General features: G+C 39.4%; 2 protein-coding genes across 2 annotated transcripts in view; both read left to right on the forward strand.

Moving 5' to 3' along the window:
• The window catches only part of WASL (WASP like actin nucleation promoting factor), a 69,332-nt gene extending 63,564 nt beyond the window's left edge, over nt 1-5,768 (forward strand). The window contains exon 11 of the mRNA XM_031674200.2: nt 3,145-5,768. Coding sequence (XP_031530060.1) covers nt 3,145-3,206 — 62 coding nt within the window. The 3' untranslated portion in view covers nt 3,207-5,768. The remainder of the gene's footprint in view (nt 1-3,144) is intronic.
• Nucleotides 1-20,126, forward strand: part of NDUFA5 (NADH:ubiquinone oxidoreductase subunit A5) — a 205,417-nt gene that overhangs the window by 95,389 nt on the left and 89,902 nt on the right. The window lies entirely within an intron of this gene.

A 20,126-nucleotide genomic window follows, 5' to 3' on the forward strand; every position in this document is an offset into this window, starting at 1 on the left:
CTTGTGTTGCTCCTTTGATCATTATGTAATGTCCTTTATGACCTCTATTTTAAAGTCTATTTTTTCTGCTACGAGTATTGCTACTCCTGCTTTCTTGTAATTTCCATTTGCATGAAATATCCTTTTCCCCTCCTTTCACTTTCGATATATGTGTGTCCTTCACCCTAAAGTGGGTCTCTTGTCAGCAGCATATTGTAGGCTCTTGTTTTATTATCCAGTCCTGTCACTCTGCATCTTTTGATTGGAGCATTTAGTCCATAGACATTAACAATAATTATTGATAGATGCTCATTTATTGCCATTTTGAACTTCGTTTTCAAGTTGATTTGGTATTTCTTCTTTGTTCCTTTCTCTTTTTTTTTTTGTAGTTTGATAATTTTCTTTTGTATTAGTGTCATTTCTTTTTGGTTTTTGTGACCATTGTATGTTTTTTATTTGTGGTTACCCAGTTTTTCAAATGTGTTACCTCATTACTATATCTGTTTGCTTTAGGCTGGTAGTCATATAGGCTCAAACACATCCTATGAAGAAAAGAAAATCTGCATTTTCTTGCTCCCCTTTCTCACCTTTTATGATTTTGATGTTCTCTTTTATATCTTCATGTTTATTCTATTGCATCTCATTGTAGTTATCACGTTTCCAATTATGATTTTTTCTTTTCTATAGCTTCCTACTTCTTTTCTATTTGGGGTAGACTTTTCAGTATTTCTTTTAGAATAGGTTTTGTATTGCTGAATTATTTTAGTTTTTGCTGTCTGTGAAATTCTTTGTCTCTCCTATTTTAAAGGAAAGCCTTGCTGGATAGAGTATTCTAGGTTGCAGCTTTTTCTCATTCAGGACTTTAATCTTGCCACTCCCTTTTGGCCAGCAGTGTGTGGGTAGAGAAATCAGCTGAAAGCCTTATGAGGGTTCCCTTGTAATTAACTCTTTGTTTTTCTCTTGCTGCCTTTAGAATCCTTTCTTTATCTTTAACTTTGGCCATGTTATTTATAATATGTCTTGGTGTAGGTCTGTTTCAGTTCTTCTTGTTTGGGACCCTCTGTGCTTCCTGTACTTGGATATCTGTTTCCTTCTCTGGGTTTGGGAAATTTTCAATCATGATTTCTTCAAATATCTTTTCAATCCCCTTTTCTCTTTCTTCTCCTTCTGGGACCTCTAATATACATAGATTGGAATGCTTTATGTCAACCTATAGGTCCCTTATATTGCTTTCATTAGTTTTCATCTTCTGTCTGCTGTTCTGATTGGGTGATTTCTGTTATCTTGTCTTGTAAGTCACTTGTTCGTTCCTCTGCATTATCTAGTCTGTTTTTGACTGCCTTTAGCTTGGCTTTTACCTCAGCAATTGAATTTTCTGATTTTCATTGGCTCCTCTTTATAGTTTCTATTTCCTTTTTATAATATTTTGCATTTCTGTTCATGGTCTCTCTTATTTCCTTAAGTGCTTTTATCACCCCCTCTTTGAAGTCATGATCTAGTAGAATGTCGAGGTCTATTTTATTATTCATTCTTGCAGGATACTTCTCTTGTTCTTTTAACTGAGAGTGATTCCTCTGCTTCATCTCATTTATATTTTTCTGACTCTATGGATCTGTGAGTATCAGTTATATACGGTGTTCTTGAAGGGCTGTATTTTTGTTTGCCTGTTTGTTTGTTTGTTTTGAAGTGGGAGTGTTCCTGTGTAGACCGTGAGCGTCTCACAATTTTGTCAGGAGGCTATTTTTAGTATGGATGGTTGCCACGTCTTTCTTCCATGTGTGTTGGCTGTTACCCTTTGATTGCGGATGTGGTCGGTATTGTGGTGATTAGAGCCTGTCCTCGTTATTGAGTGGTGCCTCCTTTTTATTCTGTGGTTGTCACAGTCTTGACAGGGGTTGAATCTGTTCTCCCGTTGTTGGAATAGAGGCTTCCAGACCCATTTCTGAGCTGTGGTGTGTGGTATGCAGGTTGGAGCACTTCAGCTAAAAGAGGAGCCACCAAGTAGTCCTCCTCAGGAGATGTCCACTGGACAATGCCCTCTGTGGTGTTGTCTGTCACTTGTTATGCAGGCTTACAACATATGCTTTGTTGACACTGCCCTTGTACCTGCCTCAGCCGTGGGAATGTCGGCCACCCACTCTAGTGTCCCCAGGTTCTGCACCAGTAGAGCCAGTGCAGATCTGCCGATATCAGGCACTGGGACCTGCCAACGTGCACATGCAGTCACGCATCGGTCTGCCGTGCACAGAGCCAGCACAGCCCGCAGCCCCGTCCGTGCACAGCACACAGACCTGCTGTCGATGCCAAACCCGTGCCGCCATGCGCTGGAACTCTGCTTGTTCGTCCTAGAGGCATGGATCCGCAAAGATGCCAGTGGAGCAAGTCTGCCACTGCTGCCTGGGACTAGAATCAAATCTAGTCCTACTTGTGAAATTATGGGGCCCCTAGGTACGGATTCAGGTTTCAGCCGCACCTCCACCTGGGAGCCACGCACCAGTGAATGTATCCCTCTGGAGCTAGCCAAGAAGATGGCTAAGTCTGAGCCCTACCTGCCTTCTCTGGAGAACACCTGCCAGCAGTGGTGCTTTTTTATGGGGGTCCCAGTATGTTGCACACACTCCCAGCCACAGCCTGTACTGCACTCCAGGCCCCTGTAGCTGCCTCTGTGTGATCAGCTCCCATCCTCTCCCCTGGCTCTTCTATGAAAGACAGAGCTCCAGCAGCCAGCCCTGGTCCACCCCTGCCAGCTCACACATTGGGCTAGGGGTCATGGGGGCCCGCTGTGCTGGTGTATCTCAGTTCTTTCTGCCAAGCAGCTGCTGCCTTCTCCTCTGAACCTCAGAAGCTCCCTCTCTGTTCCCTCCGACCTCCCCGCTGGAGAGGGGGCATCCCAGAGTGAGAGTACCTTTGCTGCTCCTCCCTGTAGGACACAGGTCCTGCACCAATTTCCTTTTCCTTTTTTTTTTTTTTCTCCTACTTGTTTTTGTGAGAAATCTTGTATTCCTGAAGCAAGAGATACTCTGCCAAAGCTCAGTGGGTATCCCATGCAAACTGATTAGTCCATAGTTGTAATTCTTGGTGTATTTGTGGGAGAGGATGAGTTATGCATCCTTCTACTCCAGCATCTTGGCAATCCCCCTAATTGTCTTAATGATTTTCTTCTAGATGAAGATGAGGATGAAGATGATGAAGAAGATTTTGAGGATGACGATGAATGGGAAGACTGATCTATATATTATATATATATTTTTAAGGTGAAATACTAAACACTACTTTCTGTCTATGGATTCTGTAAAATTATCATGTAAATGTTCTACCAATTTGCTGTATATTTTTGTTGCCTTTTTTGCTTTTTTTTATTAATCTGTGCAATACCTCATTTAATCTGTAAAGGTTTGTCATAATTCTCTGCAAAGCTACTCCCTGTTACTGTGTGCACGTTTACACCAGGATGCTCACTTAATTTGTGAATATTTTTCATTCCATCAACAAGGGAGTTTAAATATTATATGTGAGACTGACAAAAACCTTAATGTAATTTAGTTATAATGCCAGAAGGAAAACACTATTTTCATACCCTACTTTTTCTGAACCTAAATTTTCTTATTAAAATCTAGTATAGCACTACATTCTTTTTTAAGTGATGCAAACCTTAGTTTATTTAGCCCCTTCATTTTGAACACATGCTACATGAGTGTTGAAGCTGATACATTGCACAGTTTTTTAGACATCACTACACTGATGCAATTCTCAAATTTTAGCAATATGTTCTACATAAAATCACTACAGTGATGCTAGTTGCGAAAAAGAGTAACACACCTCTTACAGCAATATTGCCTCTTACGGTACAGAAGTGGTATTTGGAGGCTGGAATTATTAGGAGCCCTTGCGTACCTATACTTGACTGAGGTTATTTTTATGCTATAGCAAATGTGGCAGGCTCTTTTTGGCAGAAATTTAAAAAATGGTTTTGGTTATTATTATGAAACAAAAGCTACTTTGTTGAAGTTTGGGGATCTTAGGGATAATTTTATTCTACATGAACTAAAGAAGGCTGTACATTATGGTTACTTAAATATTTGGTTAATATACTATACAATCAGAACATTATAAAAATGATGTGGAATTAGTATTTTTATTTTACAGTTATTGATTGAGGTATTCAGGGAGCCCAACCATAGAAATCTTACCTAGTTGGCAAAGGCATGTGCACTGTAATGCTGACTCTATTATGCTATTTTTTTTTAATTTTGATAATTTTTCAAGGTTTTTGTCAAATGTTAGGTGAAGGGTTACATTTTTCTTAGAAGATTGGTGGTCCCAATGTCAAATTTCTTGGAACACATAATTGAGTGACAGATTTTTAAAAAAAGATAAACTTTACAACCTGCACATTTGTTATGTATGCTAAATGATGTGTTAAAATTAGGGTTTCCTTGCCTCTCTCCAGTACACTAGTCTGCCTAAAGGTGGTCGATTCATATTTATAGCATTATGTCATACCTACCTACTTTAAATTTTAGGTAGAAAAATGATCTGATTTAAATACAGACACATATTTTTCTCACATTGAGTCATATGCAGAATGTAGTTCCAAGTGTATTTCATTACTGTAGTCACAATATCCAACTAAAAATTAAGCTCTCTATAATTGTACCGACCAAAATCTAGTATTGGCATGATCTTGACAGGCTGGACCTGCAAGATGTAGCTTGAATTTTAACCAGTTATCACATTATCTCTAGTGATCATGCATCTAGTTATCATAAGAAATAATTTAAAAGGTTCTGTTGCTGAAAGCAGTAAGTGGTACAGTAAAATAGTTCTAAGTTATTCAAAGAATGTTACCTTCCTTGCAGGAGTAATTTAAGCACATGGAAAAGATTCTAGACTTTTTGCTTCTTGCAAAAACAGTGCCCTCTGCTGCTGGAAACCTTTTTCTGCTTACTCTCATTTTTATTGTGGCTTGAAGTTCTGTGGGTCTGGTGTGGATGAGGCTGGACAACTACTAACCAATAAAATTAGGAATTTGTGCAAATGGTAAATAGAACATTATAGCTCTTTTAAGTAATGTTAAACATCTTCCTTTTTTTTTTCTTTTAGACATAATTTTTTTTAATCTCTTAGAAATATCTTTAAAGTAATGCCAATTTAAGCTCTCTCTTAACTTTTGGGCAAGGAATTCAGGATTTTCGAGCTAACTTTAGTGTGATAAAGATTTATCAGGAGCTGCTCTGAGCAGAGAATATCAGTTCTTCAAATTAGAAACACAAGTTGAAACATGTAAGATGAGTATAATATTTGCCAATGATAATTGAGTTTATTCTTTTCTTAAAGAAAAAAAAAAGACTTTTTGTTGTTGTTGCACAAAGTCTAATTACTGTTGGTTGAAACAGCAGCTGTGGAATTCAGTCCAGGCATGAAGACTGACTCCACTTGAGATGTGCAGGTTGCACGTTTTCAGCCCTCCACCGCCTTGCACTGTGACAGCACTGTACATGTGCGTTGTCTGAAGCCTCCCACCTATGCTCCAGCTAAATGGTTGTCTGGTAGCCTTCGCACTTAACAAACTAGCATGAGGCTTTTTATATCTAAATGCTACGTGATAGACAATTTCAGCTAGCCACATATTGTATGTATGAGATTCATAAAGACTTTCAATCATTCATTTCCATTTATCAACTGAAATTTTGTTTAGTATGTGAAAAATTTTTTGAAATGTATAGTGAATAGGATGTTGCACTGGTGGCAATTCATCATGAAGCATAATAAAATTAATTTGACCCAAATAGTATAAAGTAGTGTGGTTTTTGTTTGTTTATTGTTGAGATTAAAATGGGTAAAAAAAAGATACTGAACTGTAGAGTATAGAAACAGGTTCACAGCAGTGAACGGTTATGGTCAGAGTTTTCAGCTCACCACCTGCCCTGAGAGTCGGAGTGTGCCGTTGAACAAACATGATGAGCAGAAGAATGTTACACCCTGCTCTGCTGGGAAACGTGGCAGCTGCTCGGCTGTCCTTCTGGGAGTCACTGCTGCGTATGCGGAGCATTCACATTGCAAGGTCAAACTGGAACTCACACACCAAAAATGTTGCAGTTTCCTAAATCAGAATGAAACTGGAGTTCACTGGTAGTTTCAGTCAAAGCCAAGCATAGCAGCAGTTCATGTGGAGCAGAAATAGCTGTTAATAAACGGTGTCAGAGATGGTGCTTTTTAAACAGGAAGCTCAGTTTTTGATAAACAGAATTTTCTGTTCTGTTGACCCTGGCATAAGTGGGTGTCTGAAGATTAAACTGAGTTATGGAATCCAGTGTGTAGGATGCTGCAAAATGCCTTCTAAGAGCTTTAGTCGAATTTCAAGAACATTTCAAGAATAATATGCCCTATTAAAAATTTGTTTCTGTTGTACACATGTGAACACTTAAGAATGTATTAAGCATACTTAAAAAAAATGTAAGTGCCTCAGAATTGCTTTTGTCACATATTTACTTAATCAATGAAGAAATTCCTGAAATAAGTTACTCTGCTTTAGGAATGGAATTCTCAAAGGATGAGTATAGAGATAAGGCCTATTTATAGTACAATAGAAAATTCTTAATGGAAAAGTTGAGAAATTTTATTTTGCACACTTACCGACACTGTCACATCACATCTCCAAAACACAGCATACTCTATAATCTCCTGGTCTTTTATTCATGGATTTTTTTAACTTTGCCTTTTAGTGAAGCCACTGGAAAAAGGTATAACTAGGCTGTTATGAATATGATGGAGAACTTACTTTGCAGTTAATGCTAAGACTGCCTTTTCAACCCATTGAAAATTTGGGCTTTATATCTACATAAATCAGCCATAACTTAAAAAAATTTTTTTAAATATAGACCAGTGATGATACTAGCTATTGATACATACAGTATTAAATTTTACACAAGTCCAGTATAAGTCTAAACTGGTCATGTGTACCTGTGTCAAGATTGACAAATCAAGATTTGAATAACACATGATTATTTTGAGTAATATACAATAGTATCTTATAGGTAATTTTTAGTTTAGTCAGATATTTGTGTCCTAGGAGATTTCTAGTAAATTTGAAGTACTCCCTTAATTTTTTAACAACGGCAAAAATTTCTTACACTTACCTTAGTAAAGATTGTTTTTTTAATTTTTTTCTAAGAGGAAGTCCAATTTTAGTATCAAATTGCATTATGGAACTTGAAGTTCCAAGTTTTATATTGACATCTTCTGTCTTGAATTGGTTGGCATGTCTTGACCTAAATTCAGTTTTGACTTAGTTATTGCTAGACGTGTAAGAATTTTCATCAGGGCCTAAAAATCTAAGACTTTAAAAATCGGTATCACCTTATTTAAACAACTCTTTACTAAAATGTAACAGTGAAATAAGACATCCCCTCCCTTCTTAAACCTAAAATACTTATTTCACAACTGAAAGCCAGTTGGAGACCATTGACTTATATCAAGCCCAGTCTCATTTCCTGGGTGAGGGGGCATCCAGGGTGGTTGAGGGGCTTGCCTGATGACCACTAGAGCTAATATTAGAAGGTAGATCTCACTATTAGGTCAGTTGCTCTTTTTCATACACCTTAATAATTGTTTTAATTGAAGTATAGTCAGTTTACAGCGTTGCATCAATTTCTGGTGTACAGCATAATGTTTCAGTCATCCATATACATACATATATTCCTTTTCATACTCTTTTTCATTATATCAATACAAACTATTGAGTATAGTTCCATGTACTATACAGTAGAAACTTGTTTATCTATTTCCATAATACTGTTTTATCCTTGTTTTCTCTGTGTTTCTTAAGTTGTGGATAAACTGCAGATTTACTTTGTTTCTGAAAGATTTATGGTTACGAGTTTCACCCTTTCTCATGTCATCTGGGTGTTGATAGAAGGCAGCAGCTTCTTGTTCCTGTCGTCTCCGCTCGGGAAAGCTGGCTTGCTTTGAGGAACCGACCTCTGACTCTGAAGCATGTGATTGTATTTTGGCTCAGTGATGGCAGTCATCCCACGTTGTCCGAGCATTCAGTCATCACAGGACACTCCTGTCAATTAGTACTGGGTTGAAATGAAATGAAATTTCATTCTACATGCAAATTACTTTGATTAGTTTCTCATGGATGTAAGTGGGCATTGCCTTTATTCAAATACAAGTATTTTGTAAAATCAACTGCCTGACAGAAAGTTACTCTGAGAATGTATTAACCTTCATGTGTAATTTTCAGTCAACCAGCTGTACTGTCAATTTGAAGACCGGGACTTCTTCCAAGGAGCACAAGGACAAACTGAACACTTTAAATCCAACTTCCTGGTTTTCCTATTAGTGAGATGGAGATTCTGATTTGGTTGCATACACTTTGTTCATCTTTATTGCAACAGAGGCAGGAAAATAAAACGTACAGTTAGCATTCATGGTGTTGGAAGAAACTAAGGAAAAGGAAAAGGCATGATCATGTTCAGTTTAACTGTAGGGAAACAAATCCACAAAGCTGTTCGTAATGTCTCAGTGTAACAGTTGTCTGTAGGTGTAACTTCTTGCCTTCAAATCAGCTTCTGGGCCTAAAAAAGAAACAAACTTTCTTTTTTCTTTTCACTTTTCTTCTCTTTTTTTCTCTTTCCTTTTTTTTAAAGTGGGAGTCTAAGGAGGCAGAAAAAGGAGAATTTGTGTCTGCAAGCAGATTTTTGTTTTAAGATTGGATTTGGGAGAACGTTTAGCAATTAAAATTAAGAAATGTGTTCTAATCTCTGTTTTGAAGGATGATAGCTAGTTAGGGAGAAGCTGATGAAATAGAATATTGGGGGTTTGTTTGTTTATTGAGCAAGGACGTAAATATAGAAGGGTCAGCTTCTTAGTTGTATATTCACCTAAAGCCCAATTTATACTAGTCCATCCAAATGGAAAATTCAGTAATTGTTTTCTTTTTTAAAAGACTTTTCTGAACTTTGCTGTGGATATTTGCCAAAAGTTGTGATGTAGTTAACAGTAACACTTAAGTACTTATGAGAGAGTCTAAATAGTCCTGGAATTGCAACCACTTTCCAAGCCACGTGAAAATGGATTCTTTAAGTGGTCTTGCTTTGTCCATGCTTGAATGCCTCTGGACAACTGTAGGTCTGTTTATCAGAACTGTGCTGCCTCAAGATGTTTAGAAAGTTTAAGAAGATTCTGAGCCAGAGGATTGCTTTAGATCTGTACCAGTGCCCCAGAATTTCACAACCAACATGTCTGGGTCAGCCTAACATGGTTTATACCAGTTAGACCACGAGCAGAGAGAGTAATTCTACACACAACCAGAGCTCTTTCAGTATCCTTCTCTTTACTTTCCACTTTCATCACTGTTTTCTAGAAACCAGAACAACAGAAAAACTGGTTTGATAGGAGTCATCATAGTCAGCCCTCTGTTTCTGCAGGTTTCACATTCTTGAAAGACGTCGGGCCAACCGTATTCACTGTCCTGCACCATTTTATATGAGGGACTTGAGCAGCCATGGATTTAGGCATCCACGGAGGCTCCTGGAATCAATCCTCTGCAGATACTGAGGCACTGCTGTGTGTTTTCATGTATTTTTCTTCGTTTCCCAACTATCTAAATATTAAACCAATCATTATTCCATTGGCTATTCCAGTAGCCTGCTTAGGAGAAGAAGGGTAGGGAGAAACATGCATTTGAGTTCAGTTTTGATTCTGTAAAGGTTACTTCTCTAAACATAATGTACAGTTGAACTCAAATGGGATTTAGTGGTTGTTGGAAAAGACAGGAAAACTTGTAGAAGAAACATGGTGGTATTCTTTCCACTGCATGGCTGGTAAACACTTAGATGCAGCATTGTCTTCATACCTTGGTCTCGGCTTATGATATATGGTAAGTTATAGTTGCAGTAGTGACCTCACTTATGAGCTGTCCGACACTATTAATAAAACCTTGGAATGTATTTCAACTTGTGAAAACCATTGCTGTATCTTTATGTTGATCAGATTTTCCATAAAACTAAGGATAGGGATGGGCATTGTAAAAATTATAAAGGAAATTTTTGGAGAATTTTGCCCCAAAAGCTTTCAAATACACAAGTTTCTTAAATATTAGTAGCAACTGGTAAATCAAGCAAGAAGAAACAGGAACGTAAGGGAATGTTCTGTATCCTGTTCCAGAGTCTTCGAAAGTTCCCAGACATCTTACTTTCAGAGCTACTAGGTGAAGGCACTTGAATCCAAGTGTTATCCTAATACACTATCCTAAACCAAACTATTTTAAATGATTATTGTTACTTGTAAGTAATTATTGTAAGTTGGAAGTAGGCCCCAGAATAAAACAAATCTCTCATTCCATGTATTAATATAGCTCTAGATCAGGTTAATAGAGGAAATTCACATGACCACTCAATTCTAAAGACCCACTGAGAAGTCGCCGCCCCACCCTGCCTGCCAGCTCCTTAGCAGGTTTTTGCAGTTTATTAAATTACCTGGACACAATTATTTTAGGAATAGGAGGTATACTCATGACCGATTATGAAAGAATAGCTAAAAGGCACGCATTGGTGAAGAAGACAGGAGGGCTGGAAAAACCTTGACACTAAATGTTGGAGATAATTTGTGTGGGTCCCCGTGGTTGAGGCCCCGTGAGCCACTTCCAAACCTGTCTCCAACCGGTCACAGGGGCCTTGGGGCCACTTAATATTATTTAAGGAATATCCTTTGTGTTAGTGTGTATGAGCACGAATATTTACGTATATTGATGTATATAGATGTATTTATGGAACCACTCGTACCGGTGGGGATTAACGACTTGCTCAGGTACAAGGGGGAGGAATTAGTGCACAAGTTCTCAGCTGACTCTGTTTAGATTGAGAAATAGCATGTTGGCCATAGGTTATGATTCTTAGGAAGTTTACATGACTGCACTCAACATCTAATGAGAAAAGGTGGGGAAAATGGGAAAATGTAGGGGGAAGATTCATATCTGTAATCATTACCCACAAGATTGGCAGTGGGCTTAGTGGCAAAAACTTAGGCTAGTTTGAAGATTTGGTGAGTACAGGCTGTTTTATGCAGAATGTTAATATCAAATTGCTGTAAGATTTATCTCTAAATATGACAAGAGCTTAAATCACTGGTTAATATAGAAAATACCTTTAAAGAGGTTTTTTTTTTTTTTCTGTCAATGCTAAGTCAGCATTTCTCCATGACTGTTGCTTCTCTTATAATTGGGCAAAAGGACCAACCATTAGACGTAGAATTTTGGACATGCAAAATTTCAAAATCCAACACACTGTTCAGTGAAATGCAGGTGCTGATAACATTTAGACTATCATCTATTTCTTCTCGAATTACTGGCTTGAACAAATGTGTACCTTTACAACAGTATTAATTGACTTAGAGCTGTTCTGGCAAATCCTCTGGAGGAACAAAACTAACACTAAGTAGAGCTCAGAATACAGAAAACTCTTCCCCAAGTTGTTTGGTTTCCATACCTGAACTCTCAGAGGAATTTTTTTCATGGCATCTCCCCGAGAGGTAGAAAATACTACACAATGTTGAACAAGAAACCAGAAGAAACAACAGATCTCAGAAAATTACGAGGGAGGGCTGCTTCCAAGTCTTTATTACTGCTTGTCTTGGAAGCACTGTCCCCTTAAATCATGCTCCAGCTTTCCTCTTTCTCTATTAAAGCAATAACCTCCATTCTGCTTACCTCTCCTAGGAATTATCCAGTATAGTTTTTTGTTTGTTGATTTTATGGTTCCTGCCATTCCCTCCTACATCCCTCCCCCATCACAGAAATTGACAGTAACGGGGAATTCAGAGGGCTAGGGGGTATAAAATGCACAGAAGAGGATTTGCTTTGGCATGTGTGGGTTCCTGAAACTTGTGAGTTGACACTGGGGTTTGGGGAGCACAGTGAAAATTACATGGACTTCTTGTAAGTAATAAGAGGAACACTTCCAAATATCGGTTCCGCTCTGTAGGGGCAGTACATTACCAGCCCACACCAAGTGTTTTTCTAGCAGAGCTGTCCCCAGAGGGCACAGTTAACACCTGCCCACTTAGCGTGCAATTCCCAGTGTAGACGGCTCTCTGACTTCCTCAGGGAGGCATCCCCTAGCCCTGTCTCCTTTCTGCAGAGGGTACTGTAATGTGGGCACCCAGCCACTTTCAGACCAGGCTACTTTTGATGATAATGATGAAGTCATTTAAAGGGGCTTCCAGAAGTCCATGGCCGTGCTTACTTCACTCCCAGACCTCTCATCACTGAGATTTTTTTTGTTGAGAAAAATCATGTTTAAAAGGATCCATTGTAATACTAACTACTTTTTATTGGAACGCTTATGAAGTATTGGGCACAACATGAAATGTTTCACATAAGGAAGTTACTATCCCAATTTTTCAGCCAAGGCAAATGAAACTTAGGTTAAATAATTTGCACAAAGTTAAACAGTAAATAACAAAGCTGAGCATCAGACTTGGGTCTGTCTTAATACAAAGGATGTACCCTCAACCACTATAGTTCCTCTGCCTCCTACGTGTGTCAAGATACCAGTAACAATCAGGATAAAAAATTAAAATACTACTCCAATATCTTTACTGCAGATGTAGAAGGCTTGGGGTGGTTCTGCTTTGCCACATGCAGAGACCCAAAAGGAAGCGCTGTCATTCTCTGTTTTCCAAAAAAAGAAAAAAGCAGATAGGAAAATATGTTATAATCATGCAGCTAAACCAGCAGCTGCTAAAGCAAGCCAAGGCAAGTTTTGAGACGAGTACAGCCTGAGAATTTTGGAGCACTCAGTGAATAGAATCTCTTTTATAATTTGTTTGTTTGTTTGCTCATCTCCAATCCCCAGTTCTCCTTCTATCACCATTAAAATATTTTTTCCGCTTAAACCCTAAATTAGGTAACTGGCATGTCTGGGTAATCCCAAATGCTTAATAAATGATGACACGAGAATTTATTTGGAATTACCTCAGAATCCTCTCAAGTTCAAGTCATCTCTGTCAACGCGTCTTCTTCCCTTAAGCATTTTCCATTCATTTCATGTTTTTATCACCCCCATGGTGACTTTTAATTTATGAACATCATATATGGAGAAAAAGTGGGATTTGTTTTGGCTTTTTTTTTTGCTTATGTTAAAAATGACTTGCATTTCTTTAAAAATAAATTTTATTAATAAAAAGCTTTTGGAGTAAAAGCAGTTACCACTCCACCAAGTCCTGACAGGTCAGGATTCTTGTTAAACTTCCTATGAGTGTCTCTGAGAAGAGTCACCAAAAATTCTTGGCAGCATTTACAGAAAAATAAATAAGTGCATTAGTGAGTATTATCTTGCTTCTCCTGAATGTGAGATTTTTCAGCTGTCTGCTGGTCTCCTGCAGGGGCTACACCTCCCAACTGATAACATGTTGATATAGTGAGGGCTACAGACCAAAGTACAACTTCTAGAAAGACATTCACAAACACATATAAATAAATGTATTCTCCCTCTGACTTTTCCTTTAAATGTAAAAAAAAAAAAGCTCAGTTTTCCCGATTTTGCTTCAATGTAAAGAATTCCTCTTAGCTGCCTTTTGTTGGATTATTGGTTCACATGAATGTACTGGGTTTTTTAAAGTAAAGTTTTATTTTTTATTGAAGTGTGGTTGATTTACAATGTTAGTTTCAGGTGTACAGCAAAGTGATTCAGTTTTACAGATACATACATATGTGTATATATATTTTCAGATTCTTTTTCATCATAGCTTATTACAAGAAATTGAATATAGTTCCCTGTGCTATATAGTAGGTCCTTGTTTATCTATTTTATATATAGTAATGTGTATCTGTTAATCCCAAACTCCTAATTTATTCCTACCCCCTCCCACCACACCTTTCCACTTTGAAAGTACTAGTTTTTAATCTGAGGTGCCGAACCACTCAGCCCCAGCTCGGAGGGAAGTTAATGCATGTTACACTCAGGGAGGGCACCTTTCAAATTCTAACTTGAGGCTGACTGTAGATCATTTGTTTCCATGCTCATGTAACAATGATTACACAGATGGATCATCGGAGACTCCACTCAGGGAGAGAGAGAATTTAGCTGTTGTGCCAGTGACAACAGGATTTTGATGAGGAGATTGCTAGACTTTTCAATTATATGTCTAATTTTTTAAAAAAAAAATTCTAAATATGTAACCCCACAAAATTTGTGTTGCTAAGAAGCTGTTTAATTTGTAATAAAGACTATATGGCTAATTACACAAGGTTTCAATCTGGAACAAGTGATATTAGTTGTCTGAAAATTAGTGCCGAATAGCCAACACACAGATAATATATCAAAGTAAAAAACTTCCTCTTCAGAGCGCCAATTTGTCTAATGAATTCAAGAGTTAGGGTCTTAGAGGTTATACTGATTTTACCTCTGGATGGTTTATTTAGAGAACAGGACTTCCATTCACCAGTTGTCAGTCCTCAGTTTACCCTAATGCTGTCCCAGTGTATCCTGCACAGCCGCTCATGACGGCATCCTGACCACGGCCCCCAGATCGCAGGTGGAAAAGGGGCCGGGCGAGTCTTGCAGGGAGGAGTGGATGCAGATACCGTTAGAACTCTGGCCCTGCAATGTGCAGTGATGGAATGCTTACCAGTGGCTTCTCCTTGGAGCCCCTACCCTTTCATAGACCCTGAGACCACTCCTGTCTATATACCTCGTAAACCTCATTCTCAGCCATGATCCTTTTGGATCACACTTTGGCCATCCCAGGAGGAATGCTGAGAAGCTACTGTCCTGTTTTTAATTCATGGTGGTTGAGCAGCTAATTATCTCCGTCTATTCAAATACATGTATTGAGTACTTGCTGTTTATTAGGCACAAAGATAAGACAAAGTCCCTGATCTCCAGGTAGTAGAATCCAGTAGGATGGTAGGAAGATTAAGACATGTACACAAACAGCATATAATCCAAGGCAAAATGTATTGTGAGACCGTGGAATATAGACTGTAACAGGAGCAGGTGTTGCAGAAAGAGGATGAGTCCAGCCTTAAATATATTATGTCTGAGGCACCTGTCCATCTCAATGCATGGGCTTAGAATCATGGGGGTTGTATTTTGCTGGAGGTAAGGATTTGGAGGTCATGTGGTACCAGTGGAATTTAAAGATGAGTTTGGATGAGGTCACTCAGGGAGAGTGTGGAGAAGAACAGAGACTTCTTTAAAACATGCTCTCCATAGGTCAATAAGCTACTCATCCTTCAAGATCTCTTGAAGGTAAGATGGTATGTGAAGGGTGTGTGTCAAGAGGGGACATCACTGGTTCAGGGGACTGCAGGCTGCTCAGTATGGCTTGAGAAAAGGGTACACGAGGACAGATGAGGCAGAAAGATCATCAGGGCTATGTCTGCCAGGCAAGGGATTTGACCTTTATTTCTGCAGAAGATGGGTTACACCGAAGAATTTCAAGCAGGTGACTGATGTGATCAGAACTGCATTTTGTAAAAATGTCACTATGGTACATTGAAGACAAACCGGGGGTAAGTGAGAATGAAGACAGAGAAAGAGGTTAGGAAGCACCTGGTTAGGTGCCAGTTGGGATGAAACCAGTTTTGAAGCAACAGTTCAGATAACAGAGAGTGGGTGACTCAGCAATGGTTTTTGTGGTAGTCAGGGAAGGGATATGCCATTTCCAAGGGGAGACATTCTATTTACAGCCATAACATTAGGGTGGGTCCTGTTAAACAAAAGATATGTTTTAGATCTGCACCACTCTGACCAGTTTGGATATGCAGAGGGAGACTGGAGCTGCTCTCTGGCAGGGGGTTAGAGAGAGCTGAATTTGCTGTGCATGATGGGGCAAAGAGAATTCAGAATTCCCAGGAATGAGTGAGGAGGATAATAATGAGTATGAATCATGAGAGGAGCAGTGGAAGGACTGACAAACCAACAAGAAAATGCAAACTATTTTATGGGGTAAAATAGCCAGTAGGGAAAAAATTCTCAGTAACTAAATTCTGTGAAGTATGTGCTTTCATAGTCTCTGCTCTGTCTGTTCTGGCCTCTTCACACCTGCACAGAGTTCACAGTTAGTCTGCATTACTTCATCCCTAGACCATTACAATGGCCCCCTAACTGGTCTTCCTGCCACCAGCCTCGGCCTCACTGAGTCCACTCTTCTGTCTGATACACAAGCCATATTTTTGTAAAGCTAATGTATATAGACATCATGTCACTTCTTGTCTGGAAATCCTTGGATGCTCCCCACGACTTTCGTAATGAAGTCCACATTCCTTAGCTTAACGCTAAGTGGTTCAGGATGGACGACTGTGACTCTCGGCCCATTCCAGTCTTTTCCTTCAGACATAGAAAATTGCATGGACTTTCTGAAATGCGTCTTGCTAATGCATGCCTCTGTGGTTCAGAGAGGCATATAATTTGACTGAGAGAAAACTGGTCAACATGACAATTTGGTGGAAACCTAATTTCCAGTTTCGGTGTACCACAGTGATGGTGCCCTCACAACTCTTGTCTATCTGGGAGACGGCTTCTCAGCGGTGACTTTTTTCAGTCAATCATTTCTTCGGAGGGCTTTTTGGAAAAGTTAAGTTAGAATAACTCAAAGGGGTAAGTTGGAACAAACTAAATATCCAGCAATAGAGAACTAATCAAAATAACCTGAATATCCAATTATTGAAATTGCTTAAATAAAATACGGTGAGTTATGTAATGGTATGTATGCCTATCTTCCCCTTTACACAGGAAACATAGTTATATGTGTGTTTAAATATGCATTCAGAAGGATCTAGAAGGTCATCAGTAGTCTTGTGTGGCTGGGATTCTTTATGTTTTCTGTCTATCTGTATCTTCTGACTTTTCTTAATGATTACATACCAGTTTTGTAAAAAGAAAAGACCACACAGAAACTATATACTAGTACTGTTCTTAATCCACCCAAAATTATCAATACTTGCAAAAAGAATTATTAATAAAAATATTAACTCTTTAGCAAATTCTTGTTTTTATAGAACTACATTAACCCTATGATTTTCTACCACTTTCTATAATACGCTGTTTTCTCAAAATTAAATGACTCCCCTCATTCTCCACCCCTATCACGTGATTCCTTTCATAACGTGGCATCTTCTCTATTCTGTTGAAAGTCCAAAGCAAGTGTCACCTTCTCTGAGAAGCTTTTCTTGACCCCTTATCTGCTTTTGGTCGAGGGTCTATAGTAAACTGTGGTCAAATCCATCCAACACCTATTTTTGGACAGCCTGCAGACCAAGAAGAGTTTTTACATTTTTCTAATGGTTGAAAAAAGCCAAAAGAAAAAAATTAACAATACATGAAGATTACATGAAATTTACATTTTATGTCCATAAATAAGGTTGTATCAGAACCCAGGCACGCTAATTCACTTAGGTGTTGTCTGTGGCTCCCTACAGTGGCAGAGTTGAATAGTTGTGATAGAGACCAAATAGCCCACAAAGTCTAAAATATTTAAATTTTTTATATGGTCATTTAAATATCTCTGGCTCTTTACAGGAAAAGTTTGCTAACACAAGCTTTAGGTGATTGGGTTTCCTCAGTGCCCACAAAGGACCCTACGCCTGCCTCTAATTCAGTTCTTCCCCCACATTCTGGAAGGAATGGTTTTCTTGGGATCCCCACTGCTCTGAGGTAGAGGCCACTTTATAACTCAACTTGGTCTCCCCAGCATGGAGCAGAGCGCCTCATACTCTGGAGGCACTTGATAGACAGATGATGCGTGAAGAAACGGTGTCAGCTCCCACCCCTGGAAAGTGAGTGACTGGAAGACAAGCATTTTATCTCCTCTGTTCACCGTCCTTTGTTCACTGCACATCTTAAGAATCCAGAAGAGTGTCTGGAACACGGAAGGCACTCAGAAAATAGTTGTGGAAGCTCAGTGCAGTAGTCTTGGTACCGTTTTCTGAGTTTTGTAATTCTTAAGTCAATTCTTTATCTTTGACATCTGCTATTTGACGATTGGGGGAGATAAAACCCCACCCTCCAGACCTCAGAGAAACAAAGAAAAGACAGTCTGAACTTGTCATGAGAGGAAGTGGTTAAGAGGTCTTTTCAAGGACATAACGACCTCCCGCAGGCTTCAGTGCCTCTCAGTGTGGGCACCGCAGTCTGTCCTTCCCTCTTCCTCTCACTCACTTAGAGCAGCTATGTCAGGGCAGGTATTAAATCACGATCCTGCTGACACCGAGTTATTGAATCCCTGTGGCAGCAGGGCTCACAGCGCAGACTGAGACTCAGCACCCTGGCCCCGGTTCAATCAGGATGAGGTGTACTTTAGGAGATTAATGTGCAGATATAAATCATGGTCTAAACACTTCATCTGGTCTTGGACAACCTCTCTACCAGTGAGTGGAACCCTCCTGATAGACAATGGACTGACTTGTTTCCATATCAGCTCTGTGAGTTTGTAGGAAAGACGGACTGAGAATCTCTGTTCAGAGCTGAAGAGTCACGGCACCTCGCATGTTTACAGTGCTGTATTTGAGATCACATGCTAGAAATGCTTTTCCTGAATGATGAATGTGCCACCTTAGTATCTGACCATATCATACTTGTCTTATTATGAGCTTTATAATATTTGGTTTTGTAAGTTGAGTGTGAGGATTTCTATCTTCATGGACATTTTGTGCAGGACCTCATAAGTGCACACTGCTCTCTCCTGAAGCCCCAAAATGTCCCGCAAAAAGTCTTTTAAAATACAAGGGAGAGAATATTTGTCTCCCAATCACTTTCATCCCAGTCTCCCCAGTCCCAGCAGCTCCCAGCAGCCCAGGAACCAACCTTTCCCTCCTGGCTCTGCACACTCTCTTTCTGGGATTCACACCTGGTTTTGTCAGCAACCCCATTTATCAGCAACCATCTAGCCCTCTGCCTCATCACGCTGGAGCTGAAAGCTATTCCCATTTAGAAGAACCCCATCCTTGTGCACACACGAAGGTCAGAGGAAAAGGAGATCAGTCTTGGCTTTCTGTTCTAAATTCACACAGACACACAGACACACACACACACGCACACATGCATGCCTGCCTTTTAAAAGCCTAAATTTTAGCTTTTAATTCTTCACACAACAAGAATGAGCATGATTATGAACACTAGTGAAAAAGGGTAAAATAGTGGAGTCACTACCAAGGGGAAATGAAATCCCCAATGTGGTTCTAAGGACAGGGAACTCGGATGGAGAACGTGGGAAGGTTTGTGTCTGGATGGAAGCCAAGGGTTGCAGTAATGCTGATGGAGCACAGGCTTCTGAAATACCCAGCATTACACGCAACCCTAGCTTCTCTGAGCCTGGGTTTCCTTCAGGATAGAATGAGGAGAACACCTTTGAACACTGCTGTGAAAAGTACACAAGACAACTTAGATAGTGCAGAAAATGCCAGTCCCTCCCCACACAAGGTCAGGAAACAACTATTAAGTGGGTGGCCCAGAGAGCTTGCCAGGACCACTGTCATGCTCTGCAGGATGCAAAAGAAACATCGCTAATCATAGATAATACAAAAGACTTTAGAGGAGATTCATAGCTTTTATAATTGGAGCGGAGCCCTAGGGTGGAATGAAGGTAATCTGTGATAGGTCTTTCTCTTGTCTGAACTCAGATCTTTCTCCAGTGAGACGATGGTGGGATAAAATGACACCCAGCGATTACAGATACATGTGCCCTTGTCCCTGGATGTGTGGCGTGGACGCTGACAGCACCACCATGTGTGGAGAGCACAAAAAGGCTGAGACTCACCAGTCAAAGGCTCCCCCAAGGAGAGCTCAAAGGAGACTTGGATGGTGAATCTTCAGCATCAGCCTCAAGACAACTCTGAATTCTGGGGCAATCCCTAGCACTTGCTTCCTTTCTAATAAGAAATTTTCAAACTTTCAACTTTTTTTTTCTTTCAGAAATGGTTGGTTTTAATTATAAATGATTGAATGACTTCTGAGGACCCATCAGCCTTACAGGAAGGTGGGAGTGTCAGCCAACCTCCTGGGTCTAATGTTGATGTATCTAGGATGATAACGTCACTTTAGGGTCTTTTCCCCAAGCTTTCATCTCAATACCGAAAAGATTTTTAAGAAGGTTCTTGATTCCGGACTTTTAGAGAGAACTCTGATCAGATTTTCTTAGAC

This window comes from Vicugna pacos, chromosome 7 (assembly GCF_048564905.1).
Source record: "Vicugna pacos chromosome 7, VicPac4, whole genome shotgun sequence".
Lineage (NCBI taxonomy): Eukaryota > Metazoa > Chordata > Mammalia > Artiodactyla > Camelidae > Vicugna > Vicugna pacos.